The sequence below is a fragment of the Nerophis ophidion genome, linkage group LG12 (genome assembly GCF_033978795.1).
Source record: "Nerophis ophidion isolate RoL-2023_Sa linkage group LG12, RoL_Noph_v1.0, whole genome shotgun sequence".
Taxonomy (NCBI): Eukaryota; Metazoa; Chordata; class Actinopteri; order Syngnathiformes; family Syngnathidae; genus Nerophis; species Nerophis ophidion.
In genome coordinates, this window is record NC_084622.1 from 39,102,092 (window position 1) to 39,129,773 (window position 27,682).

At 39.6% G+C, this 27,682-nt stretch overlaps 1 protein-coding gene across 2 annotated transcripts in view; it reads right to left on the minus strand.

The window, feature by feature from the left end:
- LOC133563436 (furin-like) overlaps nucleotides 1-27,682 on the minus strand; it is a 221,943-nt gene that overhangs the window by 84,417 nt on the left and 109,844 nt on the right. The window contains exons 4-6 of one of the 2 annotated variants that reach the window (XM_061917560.1): nucleotides 27,380-27,475; nucleotides 17,484-17,612; nucleotides 17,284-17,360 (exon numbers count right to left, since the gene is read on the minus strand). In XM_061917560.1, coding sequence (XP_061773544.1) covers nucleotides 17,284-17,360; nucleotides 17,484-17,612; nucleotides 27,380-27,475 — 302 coding nt within the window. Of the gene's footprint in view, nucleotides 1-17,283; nucleotides 17,361-17,483; nucleotides 17,613-27,373; nucleotides 27,476-27,682 lie in introns of both variants that reach the window. The other variant, XM_061917559.1, reaches the window with a different exon arrangement.

The window sequence follows — 27,682 nt, forward strand, 5'->3', positions numbered from 1 at the left end:
ATAATTTGCAAATCATTGTATTCCGTTTATATTTACATCAAACACAATTTCCCAACTCATATAGAAACAGGGTTTGCACATTAGATCCATGCACCGTATTTTTCGGACTATAAGTCGCCGTCTTCTCCACAGTCCAGCGGGGGGTGAGACCCGGCCAAACCAAAAAAAAATTCAAAACATTTTTTTTATTCATTTATTTATTTATTTTTTATCGTTTGGCCAAGTCTCACCCCCGGCCAAACTACAAAAAAAAAAACGCGACTTATAGTCCGAAAAATACGGTACATGAATTATTCACAAAATTTCCCATAATACATGGTGTTGAACTTTTGCAGGCAGGTTCCTGCTATTGTCTGGTGCGCACAAGAATCTATAATGGGACATGGGGAAAATATTTGTTTAGATATGTTTCTTGTGCTCAAGGGAAAAACATCTTGAGCACACGTGAAACTTTTGCGTGTGCACGAGATCTAAAAAATGCTTTCCGCCTATAGGAGCGCCATACTACAAACACGCACACACGCGTGTATAGTATACTTAGCCAACGGCTAAAAACATGCTGCAGACCCAGTTTGTAGATTATAATAAGTAGCGATACTTTGGCTGCTTGCCAATTAAGATGCATATTAAATAATCATGTAGGATGTTCTCTTGGGTCGGTACCCCTCTACCCAGATACCATTACATAGTGAGCTTGGAAATACAGATACACAAAAGGTGGCAATCTGAATGAATTAGCAAAAATCAATGGAAAGGAATGAAACTGTCTCTGGATGTGCAAAAGGCAGCTCCACATTCATCTGAGATGTGCTGTCTGAACAGTATTAGGTCTAAGCTAATTACAGTCACATGCTGCTCTGAGAAAGACAAAAAAAAAAACCAAAAACATCCTCCTTTTCTTATCCCGAAGCCCTCTGATGACGAGGAGGAGGACAAAGCCACTTCACAGGGTTAGAGCACAGCTACGCCTCCAGCTGGGTTCCTGATTAAGCGCAGTGGTGTTCTGATGCATCACCCACTTGCCAATTCCCACTTTTTCACATATTATATTTACAACACGGTTTACATCGTCAAATAAGAAAACAAAAATATTAGATAGGAAAATAACGCAGCTTGCCTATTCATCATGTATCCCATTTATTACACATCTGCCTAAAAGCACATATAGATACAGAGAAGTGATCATTAAACTCACAATCTAATGGATTGACGGGGCTTATTTTTCATGGTGAGACTGATATGTCTTCCTTACACCGCAGTAATAGTACAAAATATGGCAGGATGTAGTGCTTCACTTGTGCTATTAAATGCTACCACTGCTATAGAGAGGTTTTACGGCTAACCGTTTGTAGAAGTTAATGGGGGTTTGACGGCCCCCTCGGGAATGATATATGTAATCAATGATTAAAGTAGGATTTATTATACAAAAAGGCAATTTTTTTTTACAGCATTATGTAATTTTAGCTTCAAACTACAAACCCCGTTTGCATATGAGTTGGGAAATTGTGTTAGATGTAAATATAAACGGAATACAATGATTCTCAAATCCTTTTCAACCCATATATTTAATTGAATGCACTACAAAGACAAGATATTTGATGTTCAAACTCCTAAACTTTATTTTTTTTGGAAAATAATAATTAACTTAGAATTTCATGGCTGCAACACGTGCCAAAGTAGTTGGGAAAGGGCATGTTCACCACTGTGTTACATCACCTTTACTTTTAACAACACTCAATAAACGTTTGGGAACTCAGGAAATTAATTGTTGAAGCTTTGAAAGTGGAACTCTTTCCCATTCTTGTTTTATGTAGAGCTTCAGTCATTCAACAGTCCGGGGTCTCCGCTGTCGTATTTTACGCTTCATAATACGCCACACATTTTCGATGGGAGACAGGTCTGGACTGCAGGTGGGCCAGGAAAGTACCCGCACTCTTTTTTCACGAAGTCATGCTGCTGTAACACGTGCTGAATGTGGCTTGGCATTGTCTTGCTGAAATAAGCAGGGGCATTCATGAAAAAGACGGCGCTTAGATGGCAGCATATGTTGTTCCAAAACCTGTATGTACCTTTCAGCATTAATGGTGCCTTCACAGATGTGTAAGTTAACCATGCTTTGGGCACTAATGTACCCCCAGACCATCACAGATGCTGGCTTTTGAACTTTGCGTCGATAACAGTCTGGATGGTTCGCTTCCCCTTTGGTCCGGATGACACGATGTCGAATATTTCCAAAAACAATTTTAAATGTGGAATCGTCAGACCACAGAACACTTTTCCACCTTGCACCAGTCCATCTTTGATGATCTCGGGCCCAGAGAAGCCGGTGGCGTTTCTGGATGTTGTTGATAAATGGCTTTCGCTTTGCATAGTAGAGCTTTAACTTGCACTTACAGATGTAGCAACGAACTGTATTTAGCGACAGTGGTTTTCTGAAGTGTTCCTGAGCCCATGTGGTGATATCCTTTAGAGATTGATGTCAGTTTTTGATACAGTGCCGTCTGAGGGATCAAAAGTCATTGAGCTTAAAATATGTTGTCTTTGTAGCATATTCAACTGAATATGGGTTGAAAATTATTTGCAAATAATTGTATTCTGTTTATATTTACATCTAACACAATTTCCAACTCATATGGAAACAGGGTTTGTATGAACCCCTATAGGATGCGGATCAAAATTCACATTTCGAGTTAAAACAGTCAAATGAAAAAAGAATATAAACTGAGAAGTTGTCTGAAAATAATTATGTTCCATCAAAACATTGTTATGGTTTAAATATCTTATAGCTATATAGGAAAATCAACATTCAAGTAGGGCTTCACGGTGGTAGAGGGGTTAGTGCGTCTGCCTTACAATACGAAGTTCCTGCAGTCCTGGGTTCAAATCCAGGCTCGGGATCTTTCTGTGTGGAGTTTGCATGTTCTCCCCGTGAATGCGTGGGTTCCCTCCGGGTACTCCGGCTTCCTCCCACTTCCAAAAACATGCACCTGGGGATAGGTTGATTGACAACACTAAATTGGTCCTAGTGTGTGAATGTGAGTGTGAATGTTGTCTGTCTATCTGTGTTGGCCCTGCGATGAGGTGGCGACTTGTCCCGGGTGTACCCCGCCTTCCGCCCGATTGTAGCTGAGATAGGCGCCAGCGCCCCCCGCGACCCCAAAAGGGAATAAGCGGTAGAAAATGGATGGAACATTCAAGTATTGGAGAGTCCTGTGAAAATTGGTTTGTGTCTGGATTAGTACATTATAATCTCTGTAATGGGGAATATGAGCACCATGTTCTTTCATTGTAGGCTCCTATTAGGTTTGTTTGTTTGTTTGTTTTTTGGTTACTGTGTAATCATGTTTGTTTGAAGTCAACTAATCAAGAAAAAGCTCAAGAATAGAAGAACAAAATATCCATTCGTTTTCAGAAACGTATTTAGCAAAATTCGCACCTTGAGTGCAGCGCGCCGTGCTGCGCATGTGCAGTGATCCGCTTTCAATTGCAATGAGTGATGTACATTGTGTCATTACGCGGAGTCGAACCCGCGTTTCCTCGGCGGCTGGAGCTGCGAGCGCCTCCTCTGACAGCACGCTCAGACACGGCCCAACTCGTGCTGAGCGCAGCACGCCCGCGCAGCAACGAACCTGCACTCAATCAATGATCTACACACCTGGACTTGATGAAAGGGAGCAGCATAAAGACTTTCCGACCCGAGGAACCTTTGCCAGAACGTCGCTATCTTCCCAGTAAGCATTACGTCTGGTATTCCCTCCCCTGTGCTTTGCTCTTTGCTCTCTCCGTGTCTCCCTTGTTCATGTCCGCAGTGACTCCCCTGTCTTCCGTGATCGTACCTTGCCTCTCGACATTCATCCGGATTCCTGACTGCCTTCCTCGATCCACGACCTCCCTGCTCGGACCCAGACCATGCTGCCTCGCTCCTGCCCCCGACCTCTTGCCTGCTCACAAACTGCCTCTTCGCCTTGCCCCTCTGGATTCGACGAAAGATACAACCAACACTCACAGACAACAAACCCTGGTAACATTTACACTATTAATATTACACATAGTCAACACTCATTCACTTAGAGTAGCATATACATGCCATGTAAACATCAAAGGTTTAAATAAACCTTGTGAACCGCAGTTGTGCCCTGGTTGTCGCCTCCTTCCCTCTGTACCTAACACATTGTGTTGTGTTAAGTTTTCTGTCAGCACCGCAATTGCTTCTTGGTTCTTAGTGTTCTCCATCCAACACACAAACACTTTGAAATACAACACAGAGCCATGGAGGAACACAAAGCACTCATGCATACAATTGTAATATCATACATCACATGGTTCCAGTTTCTCATTAGATGTCCAAAAAGGAGCAGGAAGAAGCATAATCCAACATTTTTTTTGTGGCATAGCAGTATCTAACCCATTTATTTGTACTTAATCTGTAACCACAGTAAATTAATAAATAAATAGAGAAATGGGGAAAAAAAATATTAAATGATCATACATAGTTATGATTCTCATAATGAGATGAACAAGATTTTTCTTATTTTTCATTAAGGTTCAAGATGATTAACAGGATTCTTCTTTCTGGCACCTTAAAAAACGTTTTAAATTTAGTGTTTACAAAGTGGCTGTAAAAATTTTGAGGTAAAGTTTCTGAGAGTGGATCATGTTAGAACTTTGTTTATCAATCCATTCCATAATTTAATTCCAAGGTTCTAAAGAATTTAAGTGTTAAAAGTTAAAATTAAAGTACCAATGATTGTCACTCACACACACTAGGTGTGGCGAAATTATTTCCTGCATCTGACCCATCACCCTTGATCCCCCCCTGGGTGGTGAGGGGAGCAGTGGGCAGCAGCGGTGGCCACGCCCGGGAATCATTTTTGGTGATTTAATCCCCAATCCCAACCCTTGATGCTGGGTGCCAAGCAGGGAGGTAACGGGTCCCATTTTTACTGTCTGTGGTATGACTCGACCTACCGATCTCTGTACATACATGCAAATGTTTTGAATTACATTTTTCTTTAAAGGCCTACTGAAACCCACTACTACCAACCACACAGTCTGATAGTTTGTATATCAATGATGAAATATTAACACTGCAACACATGCCAATACGGCCTTTTTAGTTTACTAAATTGCAATTTTAAATTTCCCGCGAGTTTTCTTGTTAAAAACGTCGCGGAATGATGACACGTACGGACTGTTAGGAAATATTAGTGCTGCACCACTCGCAGCTAAAAGTCGTCTGCTTTAGCCGCATAATTATCCAATCCAATCCACTTTATTTATATAGCACATTTAAACAACAATAACGTTTCCAAAGTCCTGCACAGCCATGTTAAAAACAATATTAAAAAAACTATATAATGCTCCACCAATGACTGAATAAAAACAAAAAATAAATAAATATAAAACCAATATTAAAAAAATTAAAAAACAAAAAAACAAAAAAATATAAAAACAAATATGATTAAAAACTATTTTAAAGAGAAAAATCAATTAAAACAGTAAAATAGAAATCAAAGTGTATAAAAAACAAAGAGGAAAACAGAGGACAGAGGACCACACAACTCACGTGGTGTTAAAAGCCAAAGAATAAAAGTGGGTCTTAAGACGAGACTTAAAACACTCCACTGTGGAAGCAGTTTGAACATGGAGGGGCAGAGTGTTCCAGACCACAGAGAAGGCCCTGTCTCCCTTGGTCTTAAGTCTGGTCTTGGGCATCACGAGCTGGAACTGGCTCTCGGACCTCAGAGCGCGCGCAGGAATGTAAATTTGGATGAGGTCCGAGATATATTGAGGTGCCAGTCCATGTAAAGATTTAAAAACAAACAGCAATGTTTTAAAATCAATTCTAAAATGAACAGGGAGCCAGTGCAAACTCTGAAGAATTGGGGTTATATGCTGGGGTTTCCTGGCCCCTGTTAAAAGTCTTGCTGCCACGTTCTGGACTAACTGCAACTGGGAGAGAGCTCTTTGGCTAATGCCAGCATAAAGTGCATTGCAGTAGTCCAGGCGACTTGAAATAAAAGCATGCACGACTTGTTCAAACAGGTTAAAAGATAAAAACGGTTTAACCTTTACTAAAAGACGAAGGTGATAAAAACACGATTTTAAAACGCCATTGACTTGTTTGTCTAGTTTAAAATCGCTTACACAATATTTTGGACATCTGTGATGCTGAATCTTTTGCAATTGGTTCATTTAATAATGGAGACTATAAAGAACAATGCTGTTGGTGGAAAGCAGTGGATTGCAGCTGTCTTAAGCACCGAGACACAGCCGGTGTTTCTTTGTTTGTTGTGAAGCTTTAACACAGAGCGGTCAAGCGAACGTGTTTCTCTACGTCAACCAGCATGTTTTTGGATGGGGAAATTGTGATATATATTATACCTGAGACATCAGTGGATTATTTGTCGTCCTGCAGCAGCTGTCAAAAAAGGCAGCTGTGAGCTTGGCTCCTCGGCTTCTCTCTGAGACACTGCGTGTTCACCACAGCCATCCGACCTCGAGGTATCCTTTTACAATCTTTAAAATCTCACTAAAACACTATTAAAACAATAAGCAAATAAGGGATCTTCCAGAATTATCCTAGTAAATGTGTCTAATTACATCTGAAACGCTCACTTTGCCGCCGCCCGGAGCCGTCGCTTTTTTATTTTATTTTATTTTATCTAGTCCTTCACTATCAATATCCTAATTCACAAATCTTTCATCCTCGCTCAAATTAATGGGGAAATTGCCGTTTTCTCGGTCCAAATTGCTCTTACTGCTGGTGGCTCCCATTATAAACAATGTGAGGATGTGTGGAGCGCTGCAACTCATGACGTCACGCGTACATACTTCCGGTAAAGGCGGGGCTTTTTCTATTAGCGACCAAAACTTGCGAACTTTATCGTCGATGTTCTCTACTAAATCATTTCAGCAAAAATATGGCAATATCGCGAAATGATCAAGTATGACACGTAGAATGGACCTGCTATTCCCGTTTAAATAAGAAAATCTCATTTCAGTAGGCCTTTAAGTTTATATTTATCTTCTTTGTTTTTTTAAATAATTGTTGGATGTTCTTGGGTAGCAGGAAATAGTTTGCTTTGTATATAATTTTAGCTGAATCATTGAACTATCCGGGGGGTGGGATGTGTAGGGGGAGGTTAGGTTTCATTTTGAACATTCGTCACTTGTGTCTGTGCCAACTCCAGAAACTAGCGAGTGTTGCAAGTGGATCACTGGGGCGGCATGGCGTAGTGGGTAGAGCGGCCGTGCCAGAAACCTGAGGGTTGCAAGTTCGCTTCCCACCTATGGACATCAAAGTCGCTGCCGTTGTGTCCTTGGGCAGGACACTTCACCCTTTGCCCCCGGTGCCGCTCACACCGGTAAATGAATGATGAATGAATGATTGGTGGTGGTCGGAGGGGCCGTAGGCGCAAACTGGCAGCCACGCTTCCGGCAGTTTACCCCAGGGCAGCTGTGGCTACTGATGCAGCTTACCACCACCAGGTGTGAATGAATGATGGGTTTTCACTTCTCTGTGAGCGCTTTGAGTATATAACAATAGAAAAGCGCGATATAAATCTAATCCATTATTATTATTATTACTGGGCATGTGTAAGTTGCAATGCAAAAATCAAAAATCGGAATTTAATGCTTGACTGTTGAAATGCACAATTTGACACGATTTGTCGGGCCATTTCTGCCATTTGTCATTGGTGCTGTTTAAATAAGTGTTCATGTCTCACTGGCATCATTTCTTTCTCTGACAAGAAAGTGTTAGCTTGAATTGAATTAGTTCCTATGTTCCATCTAGGCAAAGTGAAAAGGACACCACTTATCCTTTTGCTAATTAGTCTGCCATGAGGCCACGCCCCTCGTACCACATCCACGGAAAAAGTGTCTAACAACTGTATCTGAAAAAACAGATTTGAATCTGAAAAATAAGATGTGAAACTTGACAAAAATATTTGAATTTTAAAACTACAAATTTTATCTGAAATATTTGAAAGCTAAAATATCAAAATATATTAAAGTAAAAAATAAAAACTAATAATTAATTTAAAATAAACTATAAGTGTAAATAAAAATGATATTCAACCTGAAATAAAATCATAATTTATTTATTTAAAACATTTATTTATTTCTATTTTGAATACACTGATATATTTTCAAATTTCAACGTCAAAACCTTAACTTTTAATTTCAAAGTACACTTTTTGAAGTACAAAACTTTTAGCCCTGATTTAGCTCCATATAACACTCTATGTGGATTGTTTATCTGTGTTGGCCCTCTAATGAGGGGGCGACTTGTCCATGATCTACCCCACCTTTTGCCTGAATGGAGCTGAGCCCCCTGCTACCCCAAAAGGTACAAGTTGTAGAAAAATGGATGGATGGATGGATTAAATAAAAGATCCAATATGTGCCTAAAGCTTGATGCTATGAATACAAAAAAATGTGTTTGTTTAGTGACTTTGTATTGGAACTAATTAGAGTTTTCGCCCAAATCCTTTCCAAATAATGCTTTGATCTATTCTTGATTCCAATGCTTTGATCAACGCATGTTCGGAAAACTGATTCTCTAATGCCGAATGGGCAAGTATTTACAAACCCCATTTCCATATGAGTTGGGAAATTGTGTTAGATGTAAATATAAACGGAATACAATTAATTGCAAATCATTTCCAACCCATATTCAGTTGAATATGCTACAAAGACAACATATTTGATTTTCAAACTGATCAACTTTTTTTTTTGCAAATAATCATTAACTTTAGAATTTGATGCCAGCAACACGTGACAAAAAAGTTGGGAAAAGTGGCAATAAATACTGATAAAGTTGAGGAATGCTCATCAAACACTTATTTGGAACATCCCACAGGTGTGCAGGCTAATTGGATGGGTGTCAAGATTGGGTATAAAAACAGTTTTCCAAAAAATGCTCAGTCTTTCACAAGAAAAGATGGGGCGAGGTAAACCCCTTTGTCCACAACTGCGTGAGCAAATAGTCAAACAGTTTAAGAACAACGTTTCTCAAAGTGCAATTGCAAGAAATTTAGGGATTTCAACATCTACGGTCCTTAGCAGGGGCGTCAGTAGACCTAATACTGTACTGGGGCACACCTGGGGCACAAATACTTAATGTGAGCGTGCAAAGCGTGCAAGCAAAAACATTTTTAGCACTTATTTATCATAAAAAATACATAAATAGTGCTTTAAACTATGAAATCATATCAGATTATGTTGTATGGATCTTTGATGAACCACCTGAAATTAACTAATGCATTTGACCTACTTGTGCACTTTTTTACTCCAGACTTCTAAACTGCTACTGGTAAAAGCAAAAAGGAAGAGCAATGAATCTTTTTGAAATATATATTGCAGTAATCATCTGCAAATTTAACATCTACAAAAGTAAAACAAAAAATAAAGCACCTCTACATCTCTGGGTTCTTTTATATGATTTAATTTCCATTTATGGCCATGTGGCTAATCCTATTTCAGATACACAAAACTATAAAATATACACAAAACAATAAAGCCACAGTAGTAGAATAAATGAACAACTGTTGTGTGTCTGTTTAGGGAATCATTTTCTGAGAAGTAAACTGTGACGTCTCCTTTTCATTTTTGCAAAGTGGTCAATCACTCTGGACAGACATGGAAATATTACAGTAACTGTTATACAGTTGACCAGTGGTTCCCAACTGCTGGCTCCTGACATAAAAGTGGATTGTGTGTCATTTTCAGTGAGTCGCAGTCACATGTGTGCATGAAAAAAAAAAGTTTAGGGGGAGAAAAATCAAATTGTTGCAACAAAACCAGATTATTTTAGCCTTTTTTCTAGTGACTATTAGTGAGTATTTTAGCAAAAGGCAAACCGACTAACAAATTGGAGGAGGACTCAGGACGGACATGGAAATATATTTTAAAAAAAATCTAAATGGGGCAACAAAACCCGATATTTTTAGCTATCCTTCTGAAAACAAATACAGAAATTTTACCATTTTTTTCTGGAAACAAAACCAGATGCTTTAGCTGTAGCCATTTTTCTGGTGACAAAACAAGATTATTTTAGTCAAAGTCGCACCGATTAACAAGAGAAGTCTACTGTGCTATTTTTCTGTGAAATAAACTTGAATGATTTAAAATTTGGCTCACGACTTGATGATATGGAAAAATGTTTTTCTTCCTGAAGATAAAACCATTTGAGAAGCACTCAGCTCACACATGCTGACTCCAAATCATCATTGATACAGAACCAGCAGACAATAACCAACATTATGTTTCATGTTCATTGGAAATTCCCCCGACAGCTCGTACAGCAAATGAATAAGTTTTTCTTGATACAAGGAATAACCTTAGCTAACTTAGCATCAACTTAAGACAATGATGTTGCCTAGCTAGCTAGGACTTCACTTACATCTCTCATTCCTGCTGCTTCTTCTCTGCTGCGGGCGAAAAACTTTCTTAAATCCATCTAGGAGTTACAGTTTGAGTCAAATCAAAATCAAAATAATATAATTAACAAATTGTTGTTGGCTAACGTTACCTACCTCACGCAGTGATTCGCAGCCCCTCTCTCTCTCTCTCTCTCTCTCTCTCTCTCAACGAAGTCTCAATCCACACGTGAATAAATTACCATATTAATTAGCCATGTGTTCATTGTTAGTGGAGTGAATACAGTAGCAATCAATTACCATACTAAGTAGTATGTGCGCTGTTGTCTATGTTATGTAGACTTAAAACGCTGAAGCGTTTTTTTTTTTTATTGGTGAAATTTTTACTGGGGTGCTGCAGATCAACAGTGGGGCACGTGCCCCAGTGAAATATATCTGACGGCCCCTGGTCCTTAGTTTCATCAAAAGGTTCAGAGAATCTGGAGAATTCACTCCACGTAAGCAGCATGGCCGGAAACCAACATTGAATGACCGTGAACTTCGATCCCCCAGACGGCACTGTATCAAAAACCAACATCAATCTCTAAAGGATCTCACCACATGGGCTCAGGAACACTTCAGAAAACCACTGTCACTTAATACAGTTCGTCGCTACATCTGTAAGTGCAAGTTAAAGCTTTGTTATGCAAAGCGAAAACCATTGACATAAAACAAGAATGGGAAAGAATTCCACTTTCAAAGCTTCAACAATTACTTTCCTCAGTTCCCAAACGTTTATTGAGTGTTGTAAAAGAAAAGGTGGTGTAACACAGTGGTGAACATGCCCTTTCCCAACTACTTTGGCAAGTGTTGCAGCCATGAAATTCTAAGTTAATTATTATTTGCAAAAAAAAAATAAAGTTTATGAGTTTGAACATCAAATATCTTGTCTTTGTAGTGCATTCGACTGAATATGGGTTGAAAAGGATTTGCAAATCATTGTATTCCGTTTATATTTACATCCATCACAATTTCCCAACTCATATGGAAACGGGGTTTGTACATTGAACAAACACAGGGAGCCTATTCCAGCTGCATTCGGGTCGCCACCCCGTCGCAGGACCAACACGGATAGACAACATTCGCACTCATATTCATATATAGCCTTCTTTGTGTTGGGTTTTATAGTGTGTGATTAAGAAACATGAAAGCGTGTTGCTGGTACCTTAGCCATGTGGCTTAACAGTAGGGATGTGTCTCCTGGCTTTGCATTTCATAGGACCTAAATAGTGTCTATTGAACTGTGCAGCCCCATGGTTTAGGCTATTTTCAGCCTAGCTCAGGGTCTGTTCACAGGATTACACTGGAGATTCAATGTGCGTAGCCAGCCACAAAGTTGCTGTCTCCAACCACCGTTATTTATCAGCATACTTCTTCTTTCTTGTTTAGAAACCCCCACACAGCTACAGTTGTGGTCAAACGTTTACATACACTTGTAAAGAACATAATGTCATGGATGTCTTGAGTTTCCAATAATTTCGACAACTCTTGTTTTTTTTGTGATAGAGTGATTGGAGCACATACTTCTTTGTCACAAAAAAACATTCATGAAGCTTGGTTCTTTTATGAATTTATTATGGGTCTACTGAAAATGTGACCAAATCTGCTGGGTGAAAAGTATACATACAGCAATGTAAATATTTGGTTGCATGTCCCTTGGCAAGTTTCACTGCAATAAGGCGCTTTTGGTAGCCATCCACAAGCTTCTGGCAAACTTCTTGTTGAATTTTTGACCACTCCTTTTGACAAAATTGGTGCAGTTCAGCTAAATTTGTTGGTTTTCTCACATGGACTTGTTTCTTCAGCATTGTCCACACATTTATGTCAGGACTTTGGGAAGGCCATTTTAAAACCTTAATTGTAGCCTGATTTAGCCATTACTTTACCACTTTTGACGTGTGTTTGGGGTCATTGTCCTGTTGGAGCACCCAACTGTGTCCAAGACCCAACCTTTGGGCTGATGATTTTAGGTTGTCCTGAAGAATTTAGAGGTAAACCTCCTCTTTCATCGTACCATTTTCTCTCTGTAAATCACCACTTGGCAGCAAAAAAAGGCACAGGGCATAATAGGGATGGTGTTCCTGGGATTAAAGGCCTCACTTTTCCCCTCCAAACTTATTGCGGGGTATTGTGGCCAAACGGCTACATTTTTGTTTCATCTGACATCACATGGACAAAGATAAGACCTTCTGGAAGAAAGTTCTGTGGTCAGTAGACCCATAATAAATTCATAAATGTTTCATGAATGTTTTTTGTGACCAACAAGTATGTGCTCCAATCACTCTATCACAAAAAAATAAGAGTTGTAGAAATTATTGGAAACTCAAGACAGCCATGACATTATGTTCTTTACAAGTGGATGTAAACTTTTGAATACGACTGTAAATAAGATGAAATGGCCAAAATCTCTACTTTTTGGTCGACGTCATCATTATTGTAGCCAAAGTGTGTCCAAACAACTACCATGGAATACCTTTTCGTACAAGCTTTTTCACGCTTTGTGACACCTAGCTGTTTGTTGTGTACCTACACCACCAGCAGTGTACTTTAAATAATATGGTGTATTAGTAGAGAGAATTGAGGGGGAAACTGAAACAACAAACATGGCAGTGTTATATCGGTCAGAAGCTCCAAATTGGTTGATCGCTAAAATCTAGCTTGTACTTGAGAATACTGATGTCTAACAGTTTGACTTACTGGATGAATATGAAAAATATGCAAATGTTGGCATCTCAAATTTTGTGTCAGTTTAAAGAAAGTAAATCTATAAACAAAACATTCTCTAATAAAGAGTATGGATGATCTAAGCTTATATTTGCTCGTATTTGATTCAACTTATGTCTTGTAGATGGTGTGTCTGCCAGTCTCAACCATTGTTGCTCACCAAAATCACTTAGAAAACAACGGTATATATCGTTATTACCAAAATAAAATAGGAAAGTACACAGAATAAACAAGAAATCATGGATAACCCAACCACCTTCATCTACCCAAGTCTGCTTGGTTATCCGACAATAATCACGCCATAACATTACCATGAATTGATTTACGTGGACAAGTTGAAAAACGTATTCGGGTGTTACCATTTAAATAAATAAATGATAAATGGGTTGTACTTGTATAGCGCTTTTCTACCTTCAAGGTACTCCAAGCGCTTTGACACTACTTCCACATTTACCCATTCACACACACATTCACACACTGATGGAGGGAGCTGCCATGCAAGGCGCCAACCAGCAACCATCAGGAGCAAGGGTGAAGTGTCTTGCTCAGGACACAACGGACGTGACGAGGTTGGTTCTAGGTGGGATTTGAACCAGTGACCCTCGGGTTGCGCACGGCCACTCTGCCACTGCGCCACGCCGTCCCTTTTAGTGGTCAATTTAGTGGTCAATTGTACGGAATATGTACTGAACTGTGAAATCTACTAATAAAAGTTTCAATCAATCAATCAATCAGACAAGTAGGACAACCATGATTAGTGTGGCAGGATTCCGTAACTCAGACTTACAAAAATGTGGCAGTGTTGTAAACAATCAAACATCAACTGTATGATTGCTTGTATCTGTATGACAATTTCCTATTCTTGTCTTCCTATGGCTGTCTCTATACTACCCACAGTCCACTTGGAAGTCAGTGTAAGTATTTGTCAAACCATCAAGAAGCAGGTTAAAACTGAACCTCTAGTTTGGAGAAGACCGTGCATGCCCTCTCTGTCCATACCTGCATCACATCTCTGTAAGATGTAAGACAAGCCTAATACACCTGAGGGAGGGAGAGGGTTGAAGCCTATCCCAGCTGCACTGATCGCAGGACCAACACAGATAGAAAAGTATTCTCACTCACATTCACACACTAGGGCCAATTTAGCGTTGCCAATCAACTTATCTCCAGTTGCATGTCTGTGGAGGAAGCTAGAGTACCCGGGGAGAACCCACGCAGTCCCAGGGAGAACTCTGCAACTGTGCAAACTCCACACAGAAAGATCGAACCGAGGACCTTCGTGCCTAAAGGCACAACTACTAATCACTGGGCCATCGTGCTGCCTATTGGCAGTGTATTACTCACACATGTTCAGTATTACTCATATACTTAAATAACTGGACACTAATTGTCCACAGGTCTTCCACCCACCTCAAACTGACTGGTGTTATAGACTGAATGGGGGGGAAAAAATGTATCCCTCTGATTTAAAACGAAGTCTTTAAAAAACATGTCCCGTGTGTATTTTCAAGGTGAATATTCATCTCTGTAAGGAAGCTAAATCAAAGACATTGAGTAAGCCCTTCCGGTGGTGCTTTGTTCTTTTAGTGGGACAATGTGACAAGATATATTTACTCAATACTGACAGAACAGGCTGAGGTTTCTCTACACGACTAGTCTCTGCATGACTACTCACCCTCAGGGCATCGACAAGAAATAATATGTCTGTTCTGATGCTTCACCACAGGCTCCAGCACCTGGCGAGCAAATAGGCATATTCATAGCAGATTGCCTCTAAGTAATGTTGTGATTGTTCATGCCTACAAAATATAACTGATAAAAAGCATTTAAAATTCAGGCTCCCCTTTTCAAATTGCACTAGGTCGATGCTGTGTAAAAAAAAACCCTAACAAAATAACTCGACAGTTATTATCAGTTAAGTGTTAAAAAATGTGATTGTATATCATGAACATAATTACATTGATTACTACAAGAACACAGACATTAGCAGCGTCGAGTATTGATATCAATTTTCCATGGACCATACTTCACAATTGCCTGCAACAAAACAAAATCTGCAACAAGAAGGGCTAGGCAGAGACAGTTACTGTTTTATCTAAAGGCGTCTATAATTGCACAAAGATTGATGCACGTTGCCCCAACCCACTCCATGTAGAAATTGACATTAAGAAAAATAACAGCAGCAACATAAACAACCATTTTTGCAGTGTATTTATGAAAATCCATGCTGCCTCTCATTTACTACAGGCGGTTCAGAGTAAATCAGAGCAGCATTACATAGACAAACAGCTGTCATGACTTGGACTTTGGTGTGGTGCAAAGCGATTGGAGTGGACACGGCGTGAAGGTAAGGACATCTTTTAATTAATAACTTAAAAAAAGGAACAAACGAAAAGCCTTCACAGAGGAGGTTCAAAACTTGGCTATGAAAACAAAAAACTTGCACTAAGGCAAAACTATGGACATAAAACAAAAACTTGCACTGCGGCACGAATAAAGAAAAACTTACTTGGAACGAGAAAGGAACATTGATCATCGATATGGATAACAAGGGTGTTTCTGTGGTGAACTGAATTTTCCAAATGTTTCTGTTTTGGTTTGCACGCCATGTTGACTCTCGTTCTCGCCCACAGTCTGGAGTGCAGCTGACGCTGGGCAATTTTGCACACCTGAAGTTGATTAAGGTGGCCTATTTAGTCTGGGTGCTGACGGCCTGTCAGTGCCGGAACTTTGTGTCCACTGCATGTTTCAACTCGCATGTGTCTTGGCCTCCTTCAGTCTTTCTAGTCTGTCTTGTGCGCCTCTCAGGTTTGCCCATTATATCCTAGCCTTGTCTAGCGCCTTTAGTTAGCATTTTGTTTCTTTGTTTTACTTCGTTTTTTAAGTAAATTATCTTCGCTTCGTCTAGCGTCCTTATTTTTGTACTTTGTACCCCTGTTTGGTATTTTTCCCAGCCTGTATTGTTCCTAGCTTTGTCTAGCGCTTTCTGTTCTATTTTTTGGTTGTTTGATATAGTTGTTCTTCATGGTGTGTTTTTTTATTTCCACCATCGCCTTTTGTTTTGGCTACGTCCCACTTCCACCAAAATAAAGGAAGAACTTTACTATAACCAAAATACGTCTCTGCATCCTTGGGATCCACTCTCATATTTCGTAACAGAAAAACAAAATGCTAAATAAAGGCGCTAGACAAGGCTAGGATATAATAGGTAAACCTGAGAGGTGCACAAGACAGACTAGAAAGACTGCTCGTGTGAAAGAGGCCAAGACACATGCGAGTTGAAACTTGCAGTGGACACAAAGTTCCGGCACTGACAGGCCGTCAGCACCCAGACTAAATAGGCCACCTTAATCAACTTCAGGTGTGCAAGATTGCCCAGCGTCAGTTGCACTCCAGACTGTGGGGGAGAGCGAGAGTCAACATGACGTGTAAAACCGACACAGAAAAATTAGGAAAATTCAGTTCACCACAGTTTCAAGTGAGTAGAAGATGACAGAGGGTGATGTTGCCAGGCTGACTGCCTGGCAACTGCAGGCTTAAAAGGTGACGTGGTGATTGACAACAGGTGCATGAGTCCAAGTGAATCAGGTGCGTGAGTCATGACAACAGGTGAACTGATTGGTAGTCATGGAAACAAAAACAAACCATGGTGTGCAAAAACAGGAAATAAAGGAGTTAAAAACAAAAAAGAACCAAACTAAATAGAACATGTTCACAAAGACATGACAACAGCGAGTTTTATTCCAATCACTAAAGACTTAAGGGGTTGTATGCAAAACTCACTACGGGCAAGAAAATAAAGGCTTGTGTGCGGAACAAATAAGTGCCAAAACAGCTTTGAGGGTGTATGGCTTGGACCTTGATGCTAACAACAGGATTAAGATGAAGTGAAACATTTTCAATTGTATTTAACTTTCAAATTAGAAATGATGTTGTTCAAACATAAAGCTATAGACATGGTGCACTCTGATCAGTGCATGCAGACTCGCTTCATCTGTATTAATTCTGATGTAGTAATCCGAGTAATAACGATCAGAAAATCCCAGTGTTCTTTATGAGCATTTTATGAATGATTCTGAGCACCTACTAATTAAAACCAATCCATTGCTAAAATGTTGTGTTTAGTGCTTAGTACCTGTTCTCATTACGCTGGGTGTATCTTGGTTGGGGGTCAGCATCTCCATCATTAACATCGTAGCTTGCCTCTGGGTCCTAAGAAACCACAAACCAAAGTTGAAACACTCATGGCGGGAATTTTCTTTAAATGGTTACTTAGTTCTGTAAAATTCAGGTCTGGGTTATCTAAATATGTCCCTTATTTTGTTTTAGACTTACATAATTGCTGATGAGATCAGGGTGGTCTTTTTCAATGCCATCATCCAGAATAGTCACCACAATACCTTTTCCAGTGTAACCCTGAGCCCAGGCTACTTTGGTATTCAAGTCCTGATGAGTTGGGGTGGACTGAGGGAGACATAAGACAGTTATACAAATGTTTTCTAGACTGGAATTACACTGCATTTTTGAGAATTTACATGTATTTTTAAATGATCCTTGCATAACAAAACATACACTAGGCAGAGACATAGTAATGTCAATGAACAACAGAGATTAAACATTACAGTTTGGTCACCCTAAAAATGGAACTATGACATTTTAACATTGTACTATACAAAGTATTTTGTAAATTAAACCGCGATATACAATTATAATACTTGTATTATTTTATTTGATCAATTAGGTGATTACTCTGTGTGCTGTGCTCACATTGCCACTGCTCAGTACACTACACATTAGAGATGCGCGGTTTGCGGTCTCATCCGCGGAGTCCGCGGATAAACCGCGGGTCGGGCGGCTGACATAACGAAAAAATTGATTTTAAATAGATTTGGGCAGGTGGCGGTTGAACCATTTGGAAAAATATGATATACATGGTTCAGAGATCGGTAACTTTTACTGTTCAAAAGCCATTTTGGACCCATGCCACAAAGCGAAGAAGACATTAGTTGACGTAAACATTCTCAAGAATGTCTGCCGGCATTCACCCAGTTAATAAGTATTAGGGCGTGCTATCAAGCCAGTGCCTTTGACGCCTTCTACAACATGTACAATTTACTTGCAAGTCCAGCAATATGTTGTGTGTGGCTTCCACTGACACACGCACACGACTGCAAGGAATACTGGGTGATACAGAGTACACTAATGGTTGTGATATAAACAATTTCAACACTCTTACTAATATGCGCCACGCTGTGAAGCCACATCAAACAAGAATGACAAACACATTTCGGGAGAACATCCTCACAGTAACACAACATAAACGCAACACAACAAATACCCAGAATACTTTGCATCCATGACAATCCCTGATTATATTATACACCCCACTAGCAGCAAACCCCGCCCGTGCGTCGGTAAGGTGGGCGGGGTTGGGGGCGAAAAGTATATTCAGGAATTGTCATGGATGCAAAGGATTCTGGGTATTTGTTGTGTTGCGTTTATGTTGTGTTACTGTGAGGATGTTCTCCCGAAATGTTTTTGTCATTCTTGTTTGGTGTGGCTTCACAATGTGGCGCATATTAGTAAGAGTTTTAAAATTGTTTATATCACAAGCATTAGTGTACTCTGTATCACCCAGTATGCCCTTCAATCTTGTACGTGTGTTTGCTGATCCTGCATACACCATGTTGCAGGACTGGCAAACGGTACGTACAAGTTGTTGAAGGTGTCAAAGGCAATGGCTTTACAGCACGCCCTTATTCCCGTTATCTGAATCAGCACCATCGGATATTCGCGAGAACGTTAGCGGCTCCCATTGCCTTCTTTACTTTATGACACGGGTCAAACTAGCTCTTTTAGTGGTAAAAGTCGTCAACTTCGGATGTATAACAACGGCCGGTTGCGGTTCTGATAAAATATTGGTTCGGGTGCATTGCGGGTGGATGACGACTTTAGTGATGCGGTTGCGGATGATATACAGTATTTGCCTATCCGCGCATCTTTACTACATATGCTGTTGTTGCTATTGGAACCGCAATATCCCTGAAACACAAAATCCCAGGGGATCAATTAAATTCTAATTAATTAGTTTAAAATAATCTAAGTAGAGATTAACAACGCTTTAAAACATCATGGGCGGGTTGTAAATATTAAAATCTGAATTTCACATTATTGTTGCACACCGCTTCTAAGGAAAAGCTTCCATGGTTAAGTCTCCTACTATAGCTGGTGTGGCATTGACAATTGGCATAAGTGTGTTATCTATAATTACATACACACTATCAAGGGAGTTCTCCAGGGCAAATAAAACAATGTAACTGGCAAAGAGAAAATGCAGCTCAGGGTTGACACAATACATTTTGGGGTCTAGCCACATATTTATTTAACCACGATGTAAAATATACAGCCAAGTGAAAGCATCAGCTCTAACTGTTGTATCTTTTCCTTCCTCTATTTAGTTGTCAAGTCAAAGCTGTGTAAAAAACAGAGTCCTTGTGTGCAACAATAGATGTGTTGTCTCAACTACTGTTCATGACTGCTTTATGTTATCCGATAACAATGTTATTTATCTTTTGCAACAACATGCAAACAAAAAGCTAAAAGATGAGACTGTGACCAACTGAAGCATCCAAAAAAAAAAAATCTATTAATCAATGTTTATTTATATAGCCCTAAATCACAAGTGTTTCAAAGGGCTGCACAAACCACAACGACATCCTCAGTAGAGCCCTCATAAGGGCAAGGAAAAACTCACCCCAGTGGGACTTCGACAATGATGACTATGAGAAACCTTGGAGAATCAGAATCAGAATCAGAATCAGAATCAGAATCAGAATCAGAATCAGAATCAGAATCAGAATCATTTTTATTTGTCCGTTCCAACATGTACAAGACACATCAGAACTGAAATTACATTTTCGGCACAGTCCCGCTAAGAGCAGACATACGTTACAGGGGGGGACAAGACGAGACCGCCGACGGATCAGCCGGTTACAGCGCTCCTTAAAAAGATAAGAAAAGGGTGACATTAGGAAAGGGGGGGGAGTAAAAAAATATCAGTCCAAGGCTAGACCCTCAGCAGAGGTCTAGTCTGAGTCCAAGGAAAAAAACCTCACATAGCATGGCACACATTAAACATACATATATCACACCAACTTGCAACAGAGGGAGGGGTGGGTTTGCGCAGGCCCGCTGTTCGCTCTGTAGCGCCGCTCGGCCATTTCACAACCCCAGAGGAGATAAGCGTTGGTGAGGGTGTTGATTTAAGGGTCGGGGTCATGTGTGTGCGTATGCCCAATTAACTCGGGAGAGGTGAAGTGTTTTTGTATGGCTGAGGCCGATAAAGTTCGGCTACAGATGTTGTTGACAAAAAGGAAGGTCAAAAGCGTCTATCTTTGGGAAGTCTTCGGGAGATTTTCTTCAGAACAGCCCGCTCCATGGTAAGGCCATTCAGGGAGTCCAAATCGTAGATAAAAAGTTGTTTTCCTTCGAGAAGACAAAATGTTGACTTGTCTTCTCTGCTTGTCCATGCTGGACCTCTTTTAGTTCCAATTAATTATTCCTTCTCTGCAAACTTTTCCAAGATGAGATCCATTTTGCGATTCAACTCAGAAATCGCACAAGTCTGTGTTCCCACAGCCCGACCCAATCCTTCCATTGCGTTGAACAGCCGTTGGGCCCCTTGAGTGGCTGCCACCGAATTTGTCGATACACCAGAGCAATGCCCAGCCCAATAAGCAAGTGCCCCGTGATCACAGCTCCAAATAGGTAGATGTCTTCGACGTCCTCGATGGAAAGAGCTAAGAGGCACATGATCCTCCATGAGTTCCAGGAGTCCCGCACGTAACCCGCAGCGATGGTTCCATCAGGGCAGCCAGGCTCCCCCGAACGTCTTTTTCTTGTCGAAAAGACTGTGTCAATAGCGTCAAGAGTCCAGCTGATCATATTCATATTGAAATTTGGATTAGAGGACAGCGCAAAGAAAGAGGCTTTTAAAAAGTTCAGACAAGGACAAAGACAAAGAGAGCAAGCAGGGAAGGAGGGAACGGAGAATGCGACCGCCCTCACCAGAAGACCGCATATGTGGGCAACCCCCCCACCCCAGTTGACCGAAAGCAATGGATGTCGACCGAATATTGTGATATTGTGAAAGTCCAATCCATAGTGGATCTACCATAACCGTGAGAATCCAGTTCAAAGTGGATCCAATATAGTAGCGAGAGTCCCGTCCAAAATGGAGCCAGCAGGAAACCATCCCAAATGGAGGCGGATCAGAAGCGCAGCGATGTCCCCATCCTGGTTCCCGACTCTGGACGAGCGGTCCATCCTGGGTCCCGACTCTGGACAGCCAGTACTTCATCCATGGCCAACGGACCGGCCCCCCTCCACAAGGGAGGGGGGGACATAGGAGAAAAACAAAAGAAACGGCAGATCAACTGGTCTAAAAAGGGGGTCTATTTAAAGGCTAGAGTATACAAATGAGTTTTGAGATGAGACTTAAATGCTTCTACTGAGGTAGCATCTCGAACTGTTACCGGGAGGGCATTCCAGAGTACTGGAGCCCGAATGGAAAACGCTCTATAGCCCGAATACTTTTTTTGGGCTCTGGGAATCACTAATAAGCCGGAGTCCTTTGAACGCAGATTTCTTGCCGGGACATATGGTACAATACAACGGCAAGATAGGCTGGAGCTAGACCGTGTAGTATTTTATACGTAAGTAGTAAAACTTTAAAGTCACATCTTAAGTGCACAGGAAGCCAGTGCAGGTGAGCCAGTACAGGCGTAATGTGATCAAACTTTCTTGTTCTTGTCAAACGTCTAGCAGCCGCATTTTGTACCAACTGTAATCTTTTAATGCTAGACATGAGGAGACCCGAAAATAATACGTTACAGTAATCGAGACGAGACGTAACAAACGCATGGATAATGATCTCGGCGTCTTTAGAGGACAAAATGGAGCGATATTGCGGTGATGAAAGAAGGCCGTTTTAGTAACGCTTTTAATGTGTGACTCAAAGGAGAGAGTTGGGTCGAAGATAATACCTAGATTCTTTACCGAGTCGCCTTGTTTAATTGTTTGGTTGTCAAATGTTAAAGTTGTATTATTAAATAGAGGTCGGTGTCTAGCAGGACCGATAATCAGTTTTTTGGCGTTGAGTTGCAAAAAGTTGGCGGACATACATTGTTTAATTTCATTAAGACACGCCTCCAGCTGACTACAATCCGGCGTGTTGGTCAGTTTTAGGGGCATGTACAGTTGGGTGTCATCAGCATAACAGTGAAAGCTAACACCGTATTTGCGTTTGATGTCACCTAGCTGCAGCATGTAGATGCTGAAGAGTGCAGGGCCAAGGACCAAAAAAAAGAACGGGAAAAAAAACCCACGCCGCCAATAACAACATAAGGTAGTGTTTAATGGTCCATCTAATCATTTTTTAATTACATTTTAAACTGGTAATTAAGATCAGAAGGAGTAAAGCCATAGTAAACAAATGGAGAAACAGTCACAAAATGCAACAAAAAACACAAAATAACAAAAGTTAAACATGGGTAGTATTGTCTTAGGCCATTTCAACAGTTGGTTTTAACAATACTACAAATAACATTTATAAACAAATGCATGTACAACACACACAAAAATCATAATTGTATAGGATGTGTCTTATGTATTTAATTAGTTTTTAACTATATTGTATAGTAAAAAGACATGGTATATGTATATAAACAGCTAGATGTTACTCTGACATTTAAATACAAAATTATTTACATTGTAATTAACATACCCTCTCGTTTTTGACTAATTTATATAGTTTAAATGGCACCAATAAGCTTTGTGTGTAAGAGTGAGCTGACTATCCCCCATTCCTCACAAGACAATTTGCATTCAGACAGGAAAATCTTAGTCACTTTCACATAATGTGTCATATATTTAATGGAAAAGCTGCAATTAAACCTTAGCTTCTTGATTTACAATGTTTATACACGATTGAATGCGTACTTTATAAAGCTTTTAGACATTCATGTATTCCTATGGTTTCAATGCTGTTTTTCCTACAGCTAAACTTATTTTGTTAGTATTTAAGAGTGATATTTTTATTTATTTATTATTTAACCCTAACCCTTTACTAAAGCAATAATAGTAATAATAATAATAATAATAATAATAATGATAATACTACTACTACTACTACTACTACTACTACTACTAATAATAATAATAATAATAATAATCTGTTGTCCTTTATGCACATTCTTAAATGCAAAGTCTTACGTGCAGAGAAGTGCGGAAGAAAAAGCGTCCACATGAATAAACATTCACAAAGTCCCAACAAAGGATTGCAACAGACGCTCAGACGCAGGAGTCTAACCGCTTGCAAGAACACCCAAACAAAACAGAAAAAACGACCATAATAAGAGCACTAAACCGGAATTAAAACTGACAGAGATATATATCTACATATATCCATATTTTAAAGTTATTTATTTTGTTCTATAGTCATATTTGAAATAGCTAGTGTTCTATCTTGTACTCTGTTTATCTTTTCCCTATCTCCTGACCGATGGTACACTGTAGACAACCTTGTGCTCGGAATGCAGGTTGGCTCCAGCTGGGGAAGACAATAGATAAGCGTATTCGCTTTGTAGGCGAGAGGGGAGGCCGAGTGGCGTATTGAAAAAGGCAAGACTTCCGTACTATTGTCAGATCAACTTGGTCGATGCAATTTGAAGTTGTTGTTCATAGATAGGTCTCCCAATGCTTTGGAATAAAATGTCAAAATAACTACTCTGTCTGGGATTCATTTAAAATCAGCTTATGTGCCATCGAAAGAACTTGGGGCTGACCATCAGCTTAAATTCCCAAAAAGAGGAACAACTGGTCCAAACGCAACAAGACCCAAAAACATAAGAAAACGCCAACAAACTCAAAACAAGGAATAAAATTATGTGACAGACCATGACACAATAATACTCTAACATTAACTCTAACCGCCATCCTAGTCACTGCCGTTGTGTCCTTGGGCAAGGCACTTAACCCCCTTTGCCACCCACACTGGTTTAAATGTAACTTAGATATTGGGTTTCACTATATAAAAGCGCTTTTTAAATCATTATGGATTGTTATCCTATTATAAACATATTTAAACGAAGAAAAAAAAGATCATTGGTTTTGTAGTTTAAAACTATGTTTATATGAGTAAGATATCCCTAACTTGTTAGTTATGCTTTTAAACGAGTATTGATTATGTGAAATATCATATGAAATAGCAGACCATTGTATTTAAAGTGTTTGAACATGGCTAAATATACTTTTAGTCTGAATCAGGTCACTCTTACGCACATTGCATATTGATGCCCTAAAAAGAGAGGCTATGTTACTTACAAATGTAGGAAATTTTGCAACTAAATGTCAGAATAACATCTCTGCGTTTAAAAAAATATTGAATAATGTACTTTATACTAAATAATATAGCAAAAAAACAATGTTTTTATTATTATTAATATTATTGTTTGAGTAAAGGGTTAGGGTTGAATACAAAAGGCACTCTAAAATACTAACAACATACAAAATAAGTTTAGCTGTATGCATGATTGTCTGAAAGCTCTATAAAGTACACATTTACATTTGTTTGAACATTGCAAATCAAGAAGCTAAGGTTTAATTGCAGCTTTTCAATTAAATATATGACACATTCTGTGGAAGTGACTTAGATGTTCTTGTCTGTTAGTGCATGCTTGTGTGAGTGAATGCAAATTGTTTTGTGATGAATAGGGGTTAAAACCCACAGTTGGAATGAGTTTTTTATTGTTGGTAGTAGAATTGTGCGGTATACCGGTATTAGTAAAGTACTGTGATACTAATGAACCATATTCGGTACTATACCGCCTCTGAAACGTCCTGTATCACAGAGTACTTAGAACTACTCTCAATCCCTCTCAGGCCCTATGGCCCCCCGTTTTTGGAGCTTCTTATTCCAACTGTCTTGAATTGGGTAAGAAGCTACTTAACTAGCTGCAAGCAATATATGAAACTAAGCAAATACGCTAAATATATTTTGCCATGTACCCCCAGGGATCAATACTTTTACCAAACTTGCTCAATCTCTTTATAAACGACATTTGTAGAGATAGTACTTAGTTAGTACTACTTGCAGATGACACAACTCTTGTTTTGTTCAGGACAGAACGCACAAAAGCTAATACAAATTATAACAGAAGAAATTAACAAATTAAATAGATGGTTTGACAAAAACAGACTTTTTCACATCTTTGAATCTCAGTCAAATGAAAATAATATTTTAACAACATAAGAGAAAGTGAAACACATACAAATAGACAGAGTAGATTTTGATGGAGTAAAAAAATAAACATGTTGGGGTCCAACAATAGGCGATAAAATAAACTGGAACTTTAATATAAAAAATATACAGCATAAGGTGACAATAAATGGGCCAATAATGAATAAAGCAAAATTTGTTTGAGACCAAAAATCACTACACATTCTCTATTGCTCGCTAGTGTTACCATATCTGAGTTAGTGTAGAAATATGGGGAAATAACTACAAAAGTATGCTTCATTACAAAATACCTAACTTTGGCTAACGAGAACATTCAAACCCTTAATTTATTAAATAAAAAATATTGAAATTCAATGATTTGGTGCATTTGCAAATAACTAAAATTATGCACAAAAAAAATATAACCTGCTAAGCGATGATGTACAACAATTCTTGACAAACAAGGAGAAATATGACTCAGGAAATTTTTTACTTAAGACATTTGTTTGTACACACAACATGCAAGACCTTAAGCCTATCAGTATGTGGAAATAGGTTTTGGAATGGGTTCAGCAAATAAGTCAAACAATGCACTATAATCCTTTTTGAGAAACAAGTTCAAACTCAAAGTGTGGAAGTACTGTCAGGCTTGTCACTGACAGTTTGGTTATGTTTTAGTTTTCCCTCTGTTTGTGTTTTAGTTCATGTCAGCACTCTTATTTTTGTTCAGTTTCCTGCTTGCCTCCCTTTGCGCTGATTCCCCTCAGCTCCGGCTGATTGGCACCTGGCCATACCTGGTGTCAATCAGTCGGCTGCTATTTATACCTGCTTTGCCCTCCAGTCAAGGCTGGAGTATTGTTTGCTGTATGCTGTGGACTGCATGCAGTCTCCAGTTCTCCCTGTTTCTTGTATGCTGTGAGCTATTCCCTGGTTCCTGATTCCTTTTCCTGTTTGCTGTTTCCTGACTCCTGGTTCATGTCTTACCTGCATTTTTTGGGGGCATTAAACCACGTTTTTATGCACCAAGCTTGCCATCTCTGCATCTTGGGGTTTGTCACCACCACTTCCTGACAAGTACCAGGAAGAATAATCCCGATAAGCACCTTGAACATAGTTAACCATGTTCGCTTGACCGCTCTGTTCCATGGTAAAGCTTCACCTTTGGGAATGTAAACAAGGAAACACCGGCTGTGTTTGTGTTGCTAAAGGCAGCTGCAATACACCGCTTTCCACCTACATCTTTCTTCTTTGACTTCTCCATTATTAATTGAACAAAATTGCAAAAGATTCAGCAACACAGATGTCCAGAATACTGTTTAATTATGCGATTAAAGCAGACAACTTTTAGCCGTGAGCGGTGCAGGAAGAACATGTCCGCTACAACCGGTGACGTCATGCACACGCGTCATTATACGCGTCATCATTCCGCGACGTTTTCAAAAGGATACTTTGCGGGAAAGTTTAAAATTGCAATTTAGTAAACTAAAAAGGCCGTATTGGAATGTGTTGCAATGTTAAGATTTCATCATTGATATATAAATTATCAGACTGTGTGGTCAGTAGTAGTGGGTTTCAGTAGGCCTTTAAGGCCCATCATAGCTCAGGATCACACAGCTGGGTGGATGTAGTTACCAATTTAGTCAAAAGTTTGATTCTATTCTGAAGTAAATACATTGTGCAGCCTCAGCTCAAATTGAGTTTGAGCCCCCTGAGCTAGACAATGTGGCAGCTTTCTTATGTATGGCGCTAAAGCACTATCAATCAGTATCACATGGATCTCTGAATGTAATACACTTGACTAATACAAAAGTCAATCGGCAACCATTAAGGATTATTGATTTTTAAATCTAAAGCACTTGACCAATATACCAAGTCAATTGGCAATTATTTTGGAATAGCAAGAAATCCAGGAACTTGTACGACAGAGAGGTAAAAGAGCTTCACACACACACACCAAGTACCACTGCTTCGGGAAATCAGGGTCCGTTGGGTCCTCAAAGACATCCCTCCTTTTCCTCCTTTTTACCACCTGCTGCTCTGCCCATAGAACCTGGGGTGTACACACAGAAACAGGTATCATGCTAACATTCTTAGTTTCTAATTTCAAAAGTTGCTGCAATATTTAACAGATTTGGAATGTGCAAATACACAGCTACAGTAATATATAAAACTGTACACATGGGTATGGTGGTAAAGGATATTTAATTAATTTCCAGAGGGTTCTGGAAAGTGGGCATTGTGCAGTAATTCAAAACAG